General features: G+C 35.4%; 1 protein-coding gene across 2 annotated transcripts in view; it reads right to left on the bottom strand.

Moving 5' to 3' along the window:
• Window positions 1–304: 304 nt before the first annotated feature.
• GABRA1 (gamma-aminobutyric acid type A receptor subunit alpha1) overlaps window positions 305–16,897 on the bottom strand; it is a 59,252-nt gene continuing 42,659 nt past the window's right edge. Inside the window, exons 8-10 of one of the 2 annotated variants that reach the window (XM_002710356.6) lie at window positions 11,034–11,186; window positions 5,218–5,420; window positions 305–3,119 (exon numbers count right to left, since the gene is read on the bottom strand). In XM_002710356.6, the coding sequence (XP_002710402.2) occupies window positions 2,808–3,119; window positions 5,218–5,420; window positions 11,034–11,186 (668 nt within the window). In that variant the 3' untranslated portion in view covers window positions 305–2,807. 2 annotated transcript variants of the gene reach the window in all.

The following is a 16,897-nucleotide window of genomic DNA, read 5'->3' as shown; positions in this document are numbered from 1 at the left end:
ACAACAGATATGAACATACTGTATTATTACTTCAACATCTTGATTCTTTTCTATTTATGTTTCCTGAATTTTGAAGTGCCACTTGTAATATCAGATACCTCAGATTAAAAAATGATGTGGTTTTAAGTCATTCTTTAAAAGTCATGGTTTAGGAGCATATTAACAATACAGCTTCAAAAATCTTCCGAGTGGCCTTCTTTCTTGCTAGTACTTGATACATATAAATGTTCCTAACCTGGAAATGTATTAAAACAAAGTATCAGAGGGTATTTTTAGTAATATGAAAAGAGAGTCAAGTATTCCATTTTATTATTGAATAACATTAGCTTTATTGTTATAATAGAATACAGTATGACATAAAATTAAGAGCTTTTGCTAAACTCCGTAAAGCAATACATGCATCGGCCATAAACAACCTTGACTCATGTTAGGTTTTATTGCCACTTCACTGCACTAAGTGCAATAAACATTCAATGTCATCTTAAAAAATTTTCCTGGGAGTAAACAGGAACTGTCCTCTATAAGAGTGTATCTTTATTTTGAAGGAAGACTTAACTACTGTTACATGGTTTAGCAAAGCACTGTAGAAAAGCTACATAGAATAATTCTGTCTTTGATAAACTGTGCAATCAATTTATATAATAGAATATTTTCCACAAATACTAACAAACTAAGAAATGATAGAAATGCAGTCATTGCATAGCAGAAAGCAGACTAATAAGAGATAGTCACATCTAATGAGCAAAATACAGACCAAAAGTTATCCATGAGGAGTCCGGGGGATAAAATGCTCTCAATAAACACATTAGGTTAACGCCGGAAAATAACAAGATAAACAGAAACACAGAAATCAGAGCCATAATTTATTTTATTTCCTATACATAATATCTACACATGGTACCACAGGATGAAACACCCTTGGTTCAGCCTTTTTTTGGCCTAGCTCATGAAGTCAGGCAGGACAAAAGCAAATAATGAGGTACATTGCGAAAGAAAATGATGCTTTAGGAAAACACAAACGATGTATTTTCCTTTATCATTGGATAGTAGCTTTTTAAGAAAAGCGTTGCTCAAAATGTGAATATGGATCCCAACTGTCTTATTTGGCAATTATGCTAACAAGTTTATGTTGTAGTATTCTAAATGTGTTCAGACCATGACCTGTGGATTCTGAACGCTAAATTGAAGTATCTGTGAAACTCTATCAAACAAAAGGAGACTTCAAAAATACCTTCTGCATAAATATTTATCTCTAAAACATCTGGGCAGTAATGAACAGACTAGAATTTTTTAGGGAATATTAATGAACCTTTTGTATTTAAAGCCCTTACATAGTATACCTACAAATATATTGCTACAGTATAAATGAAATGTAATAATATTATTCAATAAAAGCTATTTCCTGTACATCCTTTCATGTATTTTATATTTAATGCTACATATGGTACAACACTTATTGAAATAGTTGGTATCAGCAAATATAGCAATAATATACAGTTGATTTTCTAGTTCCCATTTGCTTTCTATATTACAATAGCCTAAAATAGGGAAATGTGGTGTGGCAGAACTTGAGCAGATAACAACTGATCTACTACTGTACACCAGACAACCATTTGAAATGATAAACTTTTTCTGCATAAGGGGACTTCATACCCATATGGTTTAAGTTCAGTCTGATTCCTGCAGGCTATTCTGTTCTTAAATGTAGGCTCTAAATGTATTTCCATAGAATTTAACAGCATTCAAACAGCTGAGAGTGGTGATTTCTACACAATATTTTAATAACAGAATTTTTTAGAAAAGTAAAAAATGTACAATCTCATGCTAAATATTTACATTTATAATTTGTATATTCTATTTTTGTTCTCTAGTCATAAATTTCAATCTAAAACTTTAAGTGTAGCTATACAAAAGAATACATTCAACTATTCTAGAGCTTGCAAAATATTTTTGCCCCTCTAAAAATTCCTTTACTTTGATAATCAGGTGATTATTGGGCCAATGTGCTGAGAATAGAGTGGAAAACAGAATACCTTTAAATTATTTTATTTATTTATTAGCTTCTATTGAGTGTACACTTTGTCAAAATGATTCTTCATTGAATTTAGCAGTGAAAACTCAGATAGTGAAGTAGCCTGTTGAAAGCATTTTTCTCCACTTGGTTAAATATGCTCTTTTGCGAGCAACTGCACCTTTACCTATGGGATTTCCATGAATTTTAAAATAGCATTTAATTAAAAATAATGCATTTGGGGTTTTAAGGAGAGGAAAAAATTGGGTATTGTTATCTTTGGAAACAAAACATTAAAGCTATATGTCAATAAAATAACAAAAATGTAAGCACATCATAGTTTGTGCAATAGATTTCTTTAAAAATTTTTCTTCTTTAAACTTTTATAGTTTATTCTTTAAACATCTTCACATAAAAATATTTTGACATATACAATATTCTTTAAGAATATTTGGAAATATACATCTACAAATGACCTAGGGGTTCTTTTGTTTCTCTTCTACTTTTCCTCCTATCTTTGGACCTTCTTGCATCCCCTTTCCTCTCTTGTTCTGTCTCCTTCTGACATGATTTTGCTCTCTCGTTTCCTCTCTCAGAATCCTGTCTCCAAGCTGTATATGCTGCTCTGCTCTGGACTGCCAGACAGGGGTCTCTTGTTCTTATATGAATTATGGTAATAAGGAAACCTTCAAATTCTTTAAGACAGAGGCAATAAAGCAGACGGGAATTACTGCATTGAGAATAGGAAGCAACTCCCAGTGCAGAGGGCTAAACAACAGAACATAACTAAGTCGAACTATTGGTGTGGTGTGGGGGCTTTTAGCTGAGGCTCTCTGTTTAAATATGTAGCCCAATAGACTAAGTTAAAGATTCCAAATAGCAGTGGGAAGGCTATCCTTGACAGTCGATCAATTTTGCTGACACTGTTAAAGGTTTTCTTGGGTTCTGGTGGTTTTGTTTCGGGCTTGACTTCTTTTGGTTCTATGGTTGCACTTTTAGCAATGGTGGCTAAGCCGGGGTCACCCCTGGCCAAATTAGGGGTGTAGCTGGTTGCTGTCGGAGCATAAGTGTTGTTTTTCTTAATGAGAGGATCCTTCACTTTCTTTGGCTGTAGAAGGGAAGACAAAACACGTTATTTAGTTAACTATGAGAATCAAATTTTTAAGTTGCTGAGCAAAGTGACCCTTACTTTGAAACTCCACCCTGTGTTTTATTTAAAAATCTAAGATATAAGGTTAACAACTATCTTAATTGGGATCGATTGAAAATGCAGACATTATTTTTGCAGACTTTGTCATTAAGAGCTAGAGTTTATTCCCCCTCCCCTCTTCAATTAATCTAGAATGGACTTGTGACTTAGGCAGAGTGATGCCTAGCATCCCAGTTTCAAGAGACTTTCAGCTTCAGCCCTCCGTTTCTGGAAATATACCAGTACTACGTGAAGAAGTCTGGATCTGAATATCAACGGACAAGACAGCACATGCTGTGAGCAGCCTGACAGCAGCAGCAAGCCTCACACATGTAAGAGAGGCCATCATGAATCTTCCAGTCTTTCTGGAACCTCTGATAAACTAAACATGTGAGTGAATCCAGGTCAGGCTAGCAGAAGGACCACCAGGCTCCAAATGCAGATTCATGAACAAGTAACTGTTTTTTGAGGCCACTAAGTTTTGGGGTGGCTTGTTTTGAAATAATAATTTTGAAATAATAATAATTGCTGAGTCAATTATTATTTGCCATTTCTCTTAGTGTTTCAAATGGGCAAATAACAAAGCTATTACTTGCTTTATAATAAATAATATACAAACAAAGCTGCAAAGATAATGTGAATAATAGTGCCAACAATAAAACAGTTCTATAAAGTGGGGAAAATACTAAATATTATTCAGCATTTCCTGAAATCTTATCTTGAGCAGTTTTTAGCTGCTCAACAGTGTAGTCTGTGCAATGATCAACAATTGCAGCATTTCCTAGGGTTTCTTATACAGATAAAAGTGAAGTGGATTATTGGTTGCAGCTCTCTGGTCCTGTACAATTCCTGTTAACCATATGAGAATATTGAGCATTTCAAACATGGCTAGTCTGATTTCAGATGTACAATAAATATAAAACACACAAAGGATTTTGAAGATTTAGTATGGAAAAATAGAACATAATGTAATGTTTATAATGTCTCATATGTGTTACATGTTCTAAAGCCATGTTAAATTATATTAAGGTTAACTTTACTTGTTTATACTATTTACAAAAGTAGTGTTTGATTTTAATTTATTTGAAATGCAAAGAGATATAAAGAGAAATAGAGAAAGAACTTCAATCCACTGGCACACTGCTCATATACCCCGAACAGCCAGATCTGAACCAGGCTGGGGTCTCCTCAAGGGTAGCAGAGACCCAAGTACTTAAGCAGTCAACTCCTCCTTCCCAGGGTATGCATTAACAGGAATCTGGTTCACAAGTTGAGCAGCTGGGACTTGAACAGGCACTCTGATACAGGTTGTGGGCTTCCCGCACAGTGTCTAAATCTCTGCACCAAATGCCCATTCCTGCTTATACTTTTTAAATGGAACTAGAAAATTCAAAATTACATATATGGTTCATATTTGTGGCTGACACTATATATCTGTTGGATGATGCAAGTCTAGGAAAGTGGCTCCCTTCTTCTGTGCACATTGAATCATACAAATATCTAATTTAGAAAAAGAAAATGTAGCTTCCATGACTTCACTGAGAATTGAGGGCTGTTATTTTTGCAAACTCATTTAAATTGAGGGGTCATAGTATTAAGTATGTGACCAAATTTTTTAGATTCATAAAACAATCAAAACACTATGATTTTCAAGTTTCAAAAATTGTAATGGACTTGGTAAATAATGAATCTGAGTAAGTTCATTTGTTCCTTATGCCCACTTTGTTTAAACTGCTCTCAAATCCACAGAAGCCATAGGAAAGCACAGTGAAGCAGCCATGTTTTTGCCTCCCCTGTGTTTCCTTCATTCTATTCTGCATTTTTATTCAGCCACAACTGCCTGTCTTTTTAGCAATAACAAAGTTATCTTTGCACTTTACCATTTATGATGGAAGGAAAAAGGAAGTAAGAATCTTCACCACTCCCCTTCCTCTAATTCTGCAGGCCTAAATATTCCATCTCATAGGCTTGGGGAGACTTAGTAGTGATCTAGCACAGAAAATACTACAGCATTTACCTTCTCCGGAACCACGCTTTTGCCATCCCATGCATAACCTCTCTTGGTGAAATAGTTTACTGTGGCAAACTCAATCAGAGCTGAGAATACAAAGGCATAGCATACTGCAATAAACCAATCCATAGCTGTTGCATAAGCCACCTTAGGGAGGGAATTTCTGGCACTGATACTCAAAGTTGTCATTGTGAGCACAGTTGTTACTCCTGTAAGGAGAAAAATGAAGTGAATTTAGGGGTTCATATACAAAATTTCATCATTGGGGGGCCCACCTTACCAGGGAAACCAACATTACCAGGTACAAAATATGGTTCCTAGTTCACATCGTTTGGGTTTGCAATGAATGAGACTCAATTTAACATCAATATAGTTTGTGGATCAGGTATGACAGTGTTAAAGTAGATATCCTGGAAGTATAAAGTGCTCTGCTATTGAGGAGCCATTAATATGACTGTGAACTTTCAATGCATATCTTGAACATATTGTCCTGGTTGGATAGGAAATGCATTACTCGCTGTACTCAATTCTTTAAATAGGAATCATATATTTTCACTTTGATTCAAAAGAACTCTCTAGAACCTCAGCTCTATTTAATACTCTATGCATTCCAAATCTATTACACAGTAAGCCAATGACTTCTTGATAATTGACAGACAATTAAAGAACTTAACCATGATAATTTGCCACATAATTCATAGCTACCCTCTTGAAGAAATTCTTGAAACTAACATACAGGGGGTCTTCAAAAATTCATGAAAAATCTGCATTATGAATAAAGTGTCATGGATTTTCAAAAAATTTTTACATCAAAATAAACTGACTTTTATTTCATTTTCCATGAATTTTTAAAGTTTATATATATATATATATATATAAAACAAGTTCTACATAACTTGCTTCAAATCACACAGCTAAGTAGCAAAACCAAAATTTGAAACCAAGTTTGTCTGATTCTAATGTTTGCCATCTTTCTCATCCTTCTAATATTGCCTCTTTACTCTGAAAATCCATTTGAATGATCTGCATTCAAAGCAGTTTGGAAATAAGTCCTTTTTAGTTTGTTTAATAATGATAGGAGTTGGCATGTAAAAGAAGAAATTTCTTTTTATACCTATTTAACAAATCTATGATGTCTGTTGTCCTATAATGTGAGGGCATTGTACTAGGTAAAGAAGTAGAATCTTGTAAGATTCCTATTAATTCATTTGAATATGCAGAAAAAATAATTCACAGTAATCCAGTCAGGCAAGGTGAGGCTACATGCTTTGGAAACAACCCTGATCTCTTCTAGTGAGTATTTTCAGCCTCAGGGAAGTGAATAATTTTATGGGGACCTCAGTCACCTTAGTTGTAAAAGGAATGATTTGTTCTTCATTTTCACTACTGTTTCTGACTGATCCCTCCCAAGGTAACTGTGATGATTAAATGCAGTAATACACAAAATATTTTAAATATTATAAATAGAATATTGCTCTGGAAGAAACTGTCATTCTAACATATGTATCTAACATTCACATTTATGATTCCTTCTTTCGGTTTATTTTAGGAATTCAGTAAGGTCACAAAGTTGGTAGATGGCTAACATGTGTTAGCTGCTGTAAACCAGCCAGTATTCCCTAGATTTCCATGAATTGCAAGGCTACTACATTGGGAAGTAAAATTATTGAGAAGAAATGTTGTGAGACTTTTTTTATGAAATAGTATTTTTGATACAAGATCAGAGTTGTAGGAAGTGGAGCTATTTTGAGCTTTGGAGTTATTACAGAAATTTCTGGGCCATTATCCATATTATATAACCAACAAATGGTTTAAGGAATATTGGCTGAAAAACTGCCCCAAATTTATATAGCAATATGAACTTGAGCAAATAACAAGGTAATTAAAAGTCAGTATTTGGGCAACAAGGTAACCCAGTTTCAAATCCCATTTTTATAATTGCTGAATGACCATGGGAAAATTGCCTTTCAACCCTGAACTTCTGTTTGCTTCTTAAAAAATTTTTCTTTCTAAATTAATTTTAATAACCAAATTAGAGGGCTAGTATGAGTATTAAATAAGATTAGCACTTAAATGATAAAGTGTTTAATTCTTAGTCTGATAGCTATTTAGGGAAAGATTAATGACTATTGTTATTGACAAGTTTAGAGCCATTTTAGATAAATCCCCCACTACAGGGAATCTCACTCCTTTTATTTTTTAAAAGCAGCTTTATTTATTTATTTATTTATTTATTTTTGACAGGCAGAGTGGATAGTGAGAGAGAGAGACAGAGAGAAAGGTCTTCCTTTTGCCGTTGGTTCACCCTCCAATGGCCGCCATGGCTGGCGCGCTGCGGCCGGTGCACCGCGCTGATCTGAAGGCAGGAGTCAGGTGCTTCTCCTGGTCTCCCATGGGGTGCAGGGCCCAAGCACTTGGGCCATCCTCCACTGCCTTCCCAGGCCACAGCAGAGAGCTGGCCTGGAAGAGGGGCAACTGGGACAGAATCCGGTGCCCCGACCAGGACTAGAACCCAGTGTGCCGGCGCCGCAAGGCAGAGGATTAGCCTATTGAGCCGTGGCACCGGCCTAAAAGTAGCTTTATTTAGGTAGTTCTCAGATGTAATTTGAGAATGGGTTTTTTTTTAAGTATATTCATTTATTTTAGAGTCAGAGTTATGGAAAAAGGGAGAGGGAGAGAGTGTGAGAGACCTTCCATCTGCTGGTTCATTCCCCAAATGGCCCTTATGACCAGAACTGGGCCAGGCTGAAGCCAGGAGCCAGAAGCTTCATTGGGTCTCCCTTGTGGATAGCAGGGGCCCAAACTTGAGTCAACTTCCACTGCTTTTCCCAGGCCATAAGCAGGCAGTTGGATAGGCAGTGGAGCAGCCCAAATATGAACCAGTGCCCATAGGGATGCCAGCATTGCAGGTGACAGCTTGACTCATTATGTTATAATGCTGGCTCAAGAGTGCCATGCTTAATTCAAATTAATCCATAATTTAAGAATAGTTAAGAATAACATAAAGAGGGGTGTGTGTATGTAGTTTTATAATTCCAATCTAGCGAAAGGGCAAGGAACCAAATGTATTAAACAGCAATTAACTCCCAAGGTACTAAGCTTGACAATTTATTCATTTTATTTTTTTCATTTAATTCTTTTAACCTACTGCACTTTCCTTGCATCCTCATTTGACAGGCAACTGAAACTCAGAAAAATGAAGCAGAGTGGTCATTGACACACAGGTGGTAAAACTTAGATCCTGCCATGATGGCATGGCAGCAAATTCCCATGACAACATTACCAACAAACAAGAAAGACCATGGAGAGCCAATAATCTGATCTTTTAAGGCATAAAATAGACTTCAACTTTGTTGCATTCTGGATGCCTTTTAAGAAACAATTAGGAAGTACAATTTGTATGTGTTTGTTTTTCTTTTTAGGGTTTCTTTAAATACCTGTGATCCTCTCAGGCATCTACAGAACTCAGAGGAATGTGCTATGATCAGAGTAAAAACAATAGAAATATGTGTTCTAAGTAAATGTTAAAAGGCTAAAGGTCTAGGAAAATTATATTTGTGATTGTATTGAGGCCAAGACATTAGAAACATATAACTTGATACACAGAAACTGTTGCCACCATTGGGTTTACAGATATATAGTTATGTTCACTGAAAGGGCATGAGTCGATTGAGATACAAGATGGTTGAAAATGTTAAGAGCAATGTTTTTCACTTACAAAATATTCTGAAATGCTTTAGAGAATTCCAATGTAGTGAGAGTTTGTTGGAGATGGGGAAAAGTTATCACTTAAAAAAATCTTTATCACTATAGTGCTGGGCTCAGTCTATCAAAATAAAATAAAGCAAAATACACAAAATCAACTGCCCCTGTCTGCTTTTTAATTTTTATTTCCTAATGAGTGAAGGGCTCAAATGGCATTTACATATGGAGATGAGCACCTTCTTCAACTTCATTCTTTCGTGGTTTCTTTGCTGGTTGGTAGACACAATAGTACCAAGTAAACATTTATTTGCAATGAAAGGCACTTTTGCTCTACAGCTGGAATCATTCTGGATCATATCGAGCTCTGTGCTTAGTCTGCTGTCAGAATAAAGATTTGATGGTTTTCGACTTGGGAGCACTTTCAAGGTTTATGGACATTTGTAGTAGAGTTACTTTTCTTCTGAGATAACTGATAACCTTGTACATTATTGAGGAATGGTACCACAGGAATCTCTGCCCATGAATAATCCTCAGTTTAGATTGTAAGCTTCTTAGGGCTTTTATCCTTTAGCATAGGGACTTAAACCCAGCAGGTGCCTAGTTGGTATTTGTAGAATGAACCTTGATAATTGTACTTTTCCTCAGTAAATATGTGGTTGTTATTTTCAACTAAGTGACATTGTCCACAACAACTCCCTGGCTTGTCATTGTAGCCGAGTAGCAGTGATGAGACAGCATTATCATTAAGAGTTATCAACTAAGTGCTTGGGTTCTCCTCTAGAAGCATAGCCTAACAGCTTCTGACCTTGGGCAGGTGGCAGTCTTTTATTCCTTAACTTTCACTTTTATAAAATGAGACATTAACTCTATATATGTGTGTGGATATATATATACATATATATGTATATATATTTGGATTAATTAGGGTAATGTAGGGTAATTGCACAGAACAGTGCCTGGCATAAAAGTACTCAATATGTATTATATATCATGATCATGATGATTCAAATTTCAGGCTTCATAATGCACTTGATCTTAGCAAAAAGGCGGAGTGATCAAGCTCCATAACATAACCTTCATATGTGTAGTGGTTTATGTTTGGTTCACTGATGGTTTCTGTGCCCAGAAAACAGTAGTAGACTATAAAGGTGGAAAATAATTGAATAAGTGAATCAATACATTTATTTTAGTGGGGTCTTTCATTGTTATCAGTCTGAAAAGTACAGTTGAGATATTATATCCAGGTCATAAATACCTCATTACACAAAATGCACACCCTAAAATAATACATTAAGAGGTAAGTTTTCCCATTAGCAAAAAACTATTTACCCTTTAAACAATTCTTCATTGGACTGTCTTAATGGGAAGCATTTAGGCCATTTAAAACATTTTAATGCCCAAAATATATGTGGGTACTTCAAAGATTTCTTGGAACTAGAAGATAAGTTTATTTGAGTGTAAAATCATTTTTAACTCCAAGCAAGTTTTTTTTTTTTTTTTTTTGTAATGTGTGTTTTCATGGACTTTTTTGAAGACTTCTGGTATGCAAAAAATTTCAGAATTTTTTGGCACCAAATAAATTTACCACTTAACTCCATTTTTCTATGAAGTATTTGAAGTATCCTCATATTTGTAAATCTTCAGGAGTGTAAATATTAAGGAAAGTGAAGTATCCTTATATTGATGTAGTAATTAACAAGCTCTCTCTACTGGACAAAACCCTGCTATTACATATGTAAGGAGGCAGTTTTGCTGCTGTTTTCCAAAATCCTCAAAAAATGTAATGATAAATGTCATGTATTCTAAATATATACTTTAGATATGCAGGCTTCCATGCATGGTTTTTAATCTGGAACAATTCATTTTATGCCTATTCAACCACTTTTCTATTCCCAAATTTCAAATCAAATGTATATTAATTACATATATTCATATGCACTAAAACAGCTTGCTATTTAAAGAAGTATCTTTAGAACATTCCATGATAGAAATGGTAATTCCTTGAAACTGTCTGTGGTACCAACTCCATATTCAACTATATAATGACTTTTTACATCCTGCGCAATGTCATAGCTTGCCCTTCAGACCCTTGCATGCATGTCTTGATTGACACTTACCAAAGACAGTTCTTGCTGGTACAGACTCTCTGTTAAGCCAGAAAGAGACTTGGGAGAGAATAACTGTCATTATGCATGGCAGGTATGTTTGAATAACAAAATAGCCAATCTTTCTCTTCAAGTGGAAATGAGTGGTCATAACAACATATTCTCCTGAAAGGTGAAACAGACAGTAAAGTTGAACATTCGACCTTGAAAAAGTTATTTCTGAGGTTTTTCTATTGGCAGCAAAAGTGTGAAGGTTAGACATACCCCTTTTCTATGTAAAAACCATTTCCTGGAGAGGAAAGTTTTTATTCAGTAGAGAAAAGAAACATTTTTGACAGATTCCAGAATGGCTCTCTGGAAGAGACTGAGGTGCCACAGACCTTACAGATCTTCTTACTCCCTAATCCTGGTGTGTCATATATTTAAGAGACAAATCTGAGCATATATTTATACAAATCAGCTTTAAAGTCCATAAAAGCAATGTGCTAGATCTTGTAACCCACACCAATAGATCAAAAAGAGACTACATCCTCAATGTATCTATTACAGGACAGATTCAGCAAGATACTGAAGTAGTCAAGACAGCTGAATTCCAATTCCAACACCTCCGTAATGAACCTCTCTGATTTCACATTCGTCATTTAGCTTGGTCTGCACTCCAAAATGCAGAAAGTATGCTAGAAATCATTGATTCTCAAAATGTGACTCCCAGAATCATCTTTGAAGCTTTTGAAAGATGCAGTTCTTCATATCCCACATAGATTCACAAGTCATTCTTTGAATTTACGAGGAAATCTGTATTTATAACCAGCTTTTGAGCTTGCCTCAATTCCTAGCAGGTTAGGAAGCAGTGCTGTAGTTAAGCTGTCTTCATGGTCTTTATGTATTCCAGATTCTGACTTCCTTTAAGGTCCAAAGACAGGCACACAACCCAAATTGTGGGAGGGTTTTATTTTTCTTCATGTTATAGTTTTTTCAATTATAAACCCTATAGTTTCTCAGTCTGATTCACTCAGAATATATGCTTAGCTGCCTGTGGGTGGGTAGGAGAAAATAGATATGTTCTAGATAGGAAAGCATCACTCTATTTAGAATATGTATTTCTCCAACTTGTTCCTTCCTTTCTCCTCTAAACTTCTCTCTTTATAACCATTTTTATCTCAGCCCATGGGCTCTGACTTCAGCTGCTCCAATGTGACTACAACTATCCAGGACTTCTTCATTTCTGCAATGAAAGCCCTTTTCTTTGTTTTCATGCTAGCTGTTCTCCTTGGTAAGAGCTTTAAGTGTTAAGCATCCCTGCCTTCTAGATAGCTCCCTCTTGACTCCCATCTTCCCTTATCTCTTTTTTCAAATTCTTTGCTAACTCACTTATCATTTCAATCAGAAATTTCTTATGAAACTTATATTAACCATGAACTTCATTTCAGCTCTCTGCAAAATTAACGTAGAAGTTCCTGTATTAAATGAGTTTGAGCACTGCTGTTCTCAAGTGTCTTTATTTCCTTTACTCCAACAAGGAGTTTTGCATTTCACTCTCACTCCTAATGTTCTCTGTATGACGCTGTACAGTGATCTGTCAAATCTGTATCTGTAAGTAAACTCACTCTCAAAATAAAGAACTGAATTTCCAGATCTATACTGAGATATATCTGTTTTCCACACACTGAATTCTCACTGTCCCCTCAGAGTGCATTCCAAACTCACATTATCTTTCCCCACAAAAGAATGACCATCACATACCAGCACTGTTTCTCCACATTGGTTATGCTCTTAATTAAAGGAAAAATCATCTGTTTAGTAAAAACCTACAATTACTTAATCCTTAAGGATTAGATGGTACTTTGGGAAAAGAGAGGAAGGAGTCAGTTGTTATCGTGATTTCAATTTCACCTGTGCAGTATCTTTCATTCTATCTCTCCTTATCAAGAGGTCACTGCACTTATCTCTTTTGTAGATTTTTTACATGAATCTACAAACTGTCTTGTGTGTATTCTATCACATCCTAACTCCAGTTTTCCTTAAACATTAATGTAGAGTGAGCTTTCACATGTGATCATGTCACTCATTTTCTTACATAAAATACCTTAGTGGATTCTCATTATCTACATCAGGATTTTTCAATGTCAGCACTATCAACCTTCCAGATAAGATGTTTCTTTGTAGTAAGGGGATGTCCTGAGCATTGTATGATGTTTTGTCAAAACTCTAGTCTCTCTGCACTAGATACCAAAAGCAAACACTTCAGCTTCCTTTTGTGTGACAGTAATAACTTTCTACAATTCTGTATTCTAACATACAGAATATTTTTCCAAAATGCAAGTCTTTTTACATCATAGCAGTTGCACATCTTTCCACGCATTTCCACATCTCAGTATCTTGGCCTAAAAAACTCTACTAGACACCTTCTATAGCTCAATATTTTGTTCATCAGTAGATTGAGTCCATCTCAAGTACCAGTTCTTCAGTGGAACAGAAGGTTATGTCTTGTAAAGAAAATTACATTAGCTTTTGGCAGCAAATGAATTTGAGTCAAAATCCAGATATGCTACTTTCTTGATGGGTAGCCTGGGGCAACTCAAACTCTCTGATCATCATCTATAAAATATGGAAAAGCATAATATAAGATGAACAAAGAATAATGACTCTAATTAAGATGATGCTACATAAGCATGTTAAAATAAATTTTTGTTACTTTTTATCAATTTCTTCATACACCTTACCATTAGAATTGGTAGGCATGTTGGTAGAAGAAACACATTCACTCTGTATAGCAGGAAATTATCCAGGCATTCATTTTCAGTCATTATTAATAATACTTGCCATTTACTGAGCACTTACGTTCCTTCAACTTTTGTTTTTCATTTTAGCTTTTCCACTTATTTAAAGCTATCATACTCTGTATTTTAGTTATTTTTATGCTTAAATCCCTTCCACCAAAATGGAAGCATACTGAGAAGGGTAGTCCTTTGGATATAGCATGACCTTGTATATCCTCAGTAATCAGTATCCAAATGAAAATGAGTACAATGAAACTTAACTGCATTTAATCTAAACAAAAATGAATAGGTTTTTCTCTTTTGAAGGATAAACATATGTTAACCAATTAATTTATTTTTACTTTCTCTATATACTTTTAATAATATCTTCAATATCATTTGAAATAGAAGCAATACAAATTGGGAAAATAGTACAGAAAAATTCTTTCCCATGGTTATACTAAAATATAACCTTGTGTGGACATGCACATGTTACATTTCATCATCTCAGGTGTGCACATTGTTATTCCTAACCATTCCTTAATTTGTGACTTGAAAAATATCACCAGTTCAAAGGAAAAAATTCCATCTTTCATATAATGTCAGAAAATGACTGTGTACATCTATTCCATTATCTTCTGTTGTTTGCAATGTGACGTGTTTTGTGGAGATTCTGAAAAGAGTATTATTCTAAGGTATCTAAAGAGCTCTTATTCAGCATTATAGCTGCTTTATAAAGAAGTCTTTCCTGTACAGTTTAGGAAAAGCATATAAGGTCTTCCAATGCTTTGGAACCATTTTCTTAGGTTAAATCAAATCTGAGAAGTGTTGACACAAAAGTCTTTAAAAAGGGAAGGAAAGGGCAGGAACATCAGAATCTTATTATAATAGTTTAAAAATGAAAGAAAAACAAAACAATAAGGACAAAAACCCAGTCTCCTAAATTGGATTGAAAGAGTATGTCTAGACACCAAGTGTTTATGCACTGAGCATGTCAAATTCTAATTCAACAGTTGGAAAGAATTGGAATTCAAATATCCTTGCACATCATCCAGCCCTGAGGGAAGCTTGTAAATTAGTTGTGACAATATCTCTAATATTATAATGCAAAATTAAGGAGAGTAGAGGAAAAGAAGCAAGGATATAATTTTCCAAAGCAGCATTAACACTTTATTTATTCCTGGCTAAATTTCGCAAATTTAGTTACTTGAAGGTAAATACTTTGCTAAATCTTATTCAACTTTAGTTTCTTGATTTGCTAAAGTAATATAGTAGGGCTTAAACATTTCTTGAGATATTGTCAGGATAAAATTAAATTATATATGTGAATATGAATATACTTTTTAAAATAATCAAAGTCTTATGCAGATTTATAGGGAAAAGACGGAGACATAGAAGTGCATTCCCAGGCCGGTGCTGTGGCTTACTAGGCTAATCCTCCGCCTTGCGGCGCCGGCACACCGGGTTCTAGTCCCGGTCGGGGCGCCGGATTCTGTCCTGGTTGCCCCTCTTCCAGGCCAGGTCTCTGCTGTGGCCAGGGAGTGCAGTGGAGGATGGCCCAAGTGCTTGGGCCCTGCACCCACATGGGAGACCAGGAGAAGTACCTGGCTCCTGCCATGGGATCAGCGCAGTGTGCTGGCCGCAGCGCGCCGGCTGCGGCAGCCATTGGAGGGTGAACCAACGGCAAAGGAAGACCTTTCTCTCTGTCTCTCTCTCTCACTGTCCACTCTGCCTGTCAAAAAAAAAAAAAAAATGCATTCCCTCTCTAGGCCAGGCAATCAACCATTAAGTAATTCAACAAGGAGCATTTATTCCACATGAACCTGTCCTATTCTTTCAGGTATTCTAAACTTTATGCTTTTTGTGGATGCCACCATTTTAAAAGGAACCATGTATGAAAAACAATAATAAGGGGAGGATGGTCATACTGTGATAGCTAAAAACTACTAAAATGAAAAAAAGGAGATATGATTATAGTTCTAAGCATCTTAGCCTCTCTGGCACTTTCTCCTGGTTTGAAACAGGAATGGTTGACCAAATGACCAATAAGGCTTTTTTGGTTTAAGTTTTCATTTTGTTTTGTATTTGTGTTTTTTTTTTAACAAATCTTTTTTTTTAACTCTTATTGCATGATTAGAAATATTTTTCAGAAAATCGTGTACCAGGTTTTATTAATGGATATGTTGGGATCCTTTGGTGAATGCTGATCATTACTATCACTCCATCCATAAGCAGAATGCTTTTCTCATTATTTTGACCTCAAAATGTCATCTTAAAATCATCCCATTCAAAGAGGACTCTGTCAAGGAAAGAGTCACTTATACATCTGTTCTAAGGATTAACAATTGTCATTCAGAAGAAACATTGCTAGTCATCAAACTAACCTGAATTTCTGGTGATCAGACTTACTTAGGTAAATACAGAGGCCTTCCATAAATCATCATTGTGTTTTATAAACATTGCATGTTAGCACATTCTTACTGTTTTCTGGACACTGACATTATTCTTGTACCTAATTGCTAATTTACTTTTTTATCTATCTGTATAAATTATGTTTCACATTCTTAAATTACTTCTGTATTTTTTGCATAACTTTCCATAGGTAGTTACTCAGAGGGCATACGGTGGTGGTGGAAGGAGACAAGGAGCCACGCCTGAGATGTAGTTCCAAATTGCTTTTCCTTTTTCCTTTAAGCAAAAATGTCCTCTTTCTCCTTTATGCCATCAATAGTTCTCTTCTACTAGTTCCATGATTATTATTCATAACACTGTCTGTTATTTGTTACATAGTTTTTATACATCTGATATTCTTCTAAGGAGTTTACTTGCATTTTCTTTTTTTAATATCATATTAACTCATCAAGTAGACACATGAGAAAAGAGGAACAGAGCAATTGAAATATTTGACAAAAGTCATGTAGCTAATAAGTGTTAAAATCAGCATTTAAACCATTGTAGTATAACTAGAGTCCACACTAGTAGGGCTATGCTCCTCCCATCTCAACTGTCTGTTGCCTGTGACAAGTATGCCATCTAGCTGGGAGCACATACTCTTCAGCCAAACTACCTGTGTTCAAATCACAGCTCTGCCATTTCCAAGCAATGTGACCTTGGAAA

Source organism: Oryctolagus cuniculus, chromosome 6 (genome assembly GCF_051225735.1).
Source record: "Oryctolagus cuniculus isolate XC-2025 breed Fujian yellow rabbit chromosome 6, ASM5122573v1, whole genome shotgun sequence".
In the NCBI taxonomy this organism is placed as follows: Eukaryota; Metazoa; Chordata; class Mammalia; order Lagomorpha; family Leporidae; genus Oryctolagus; species Oryctolagus cuniculus.
The sequence above is the reverse complement of the archived record's forward strand: the minus strand, read 5'-3'. Positions and strand labels throughout refer to the sequence as shown.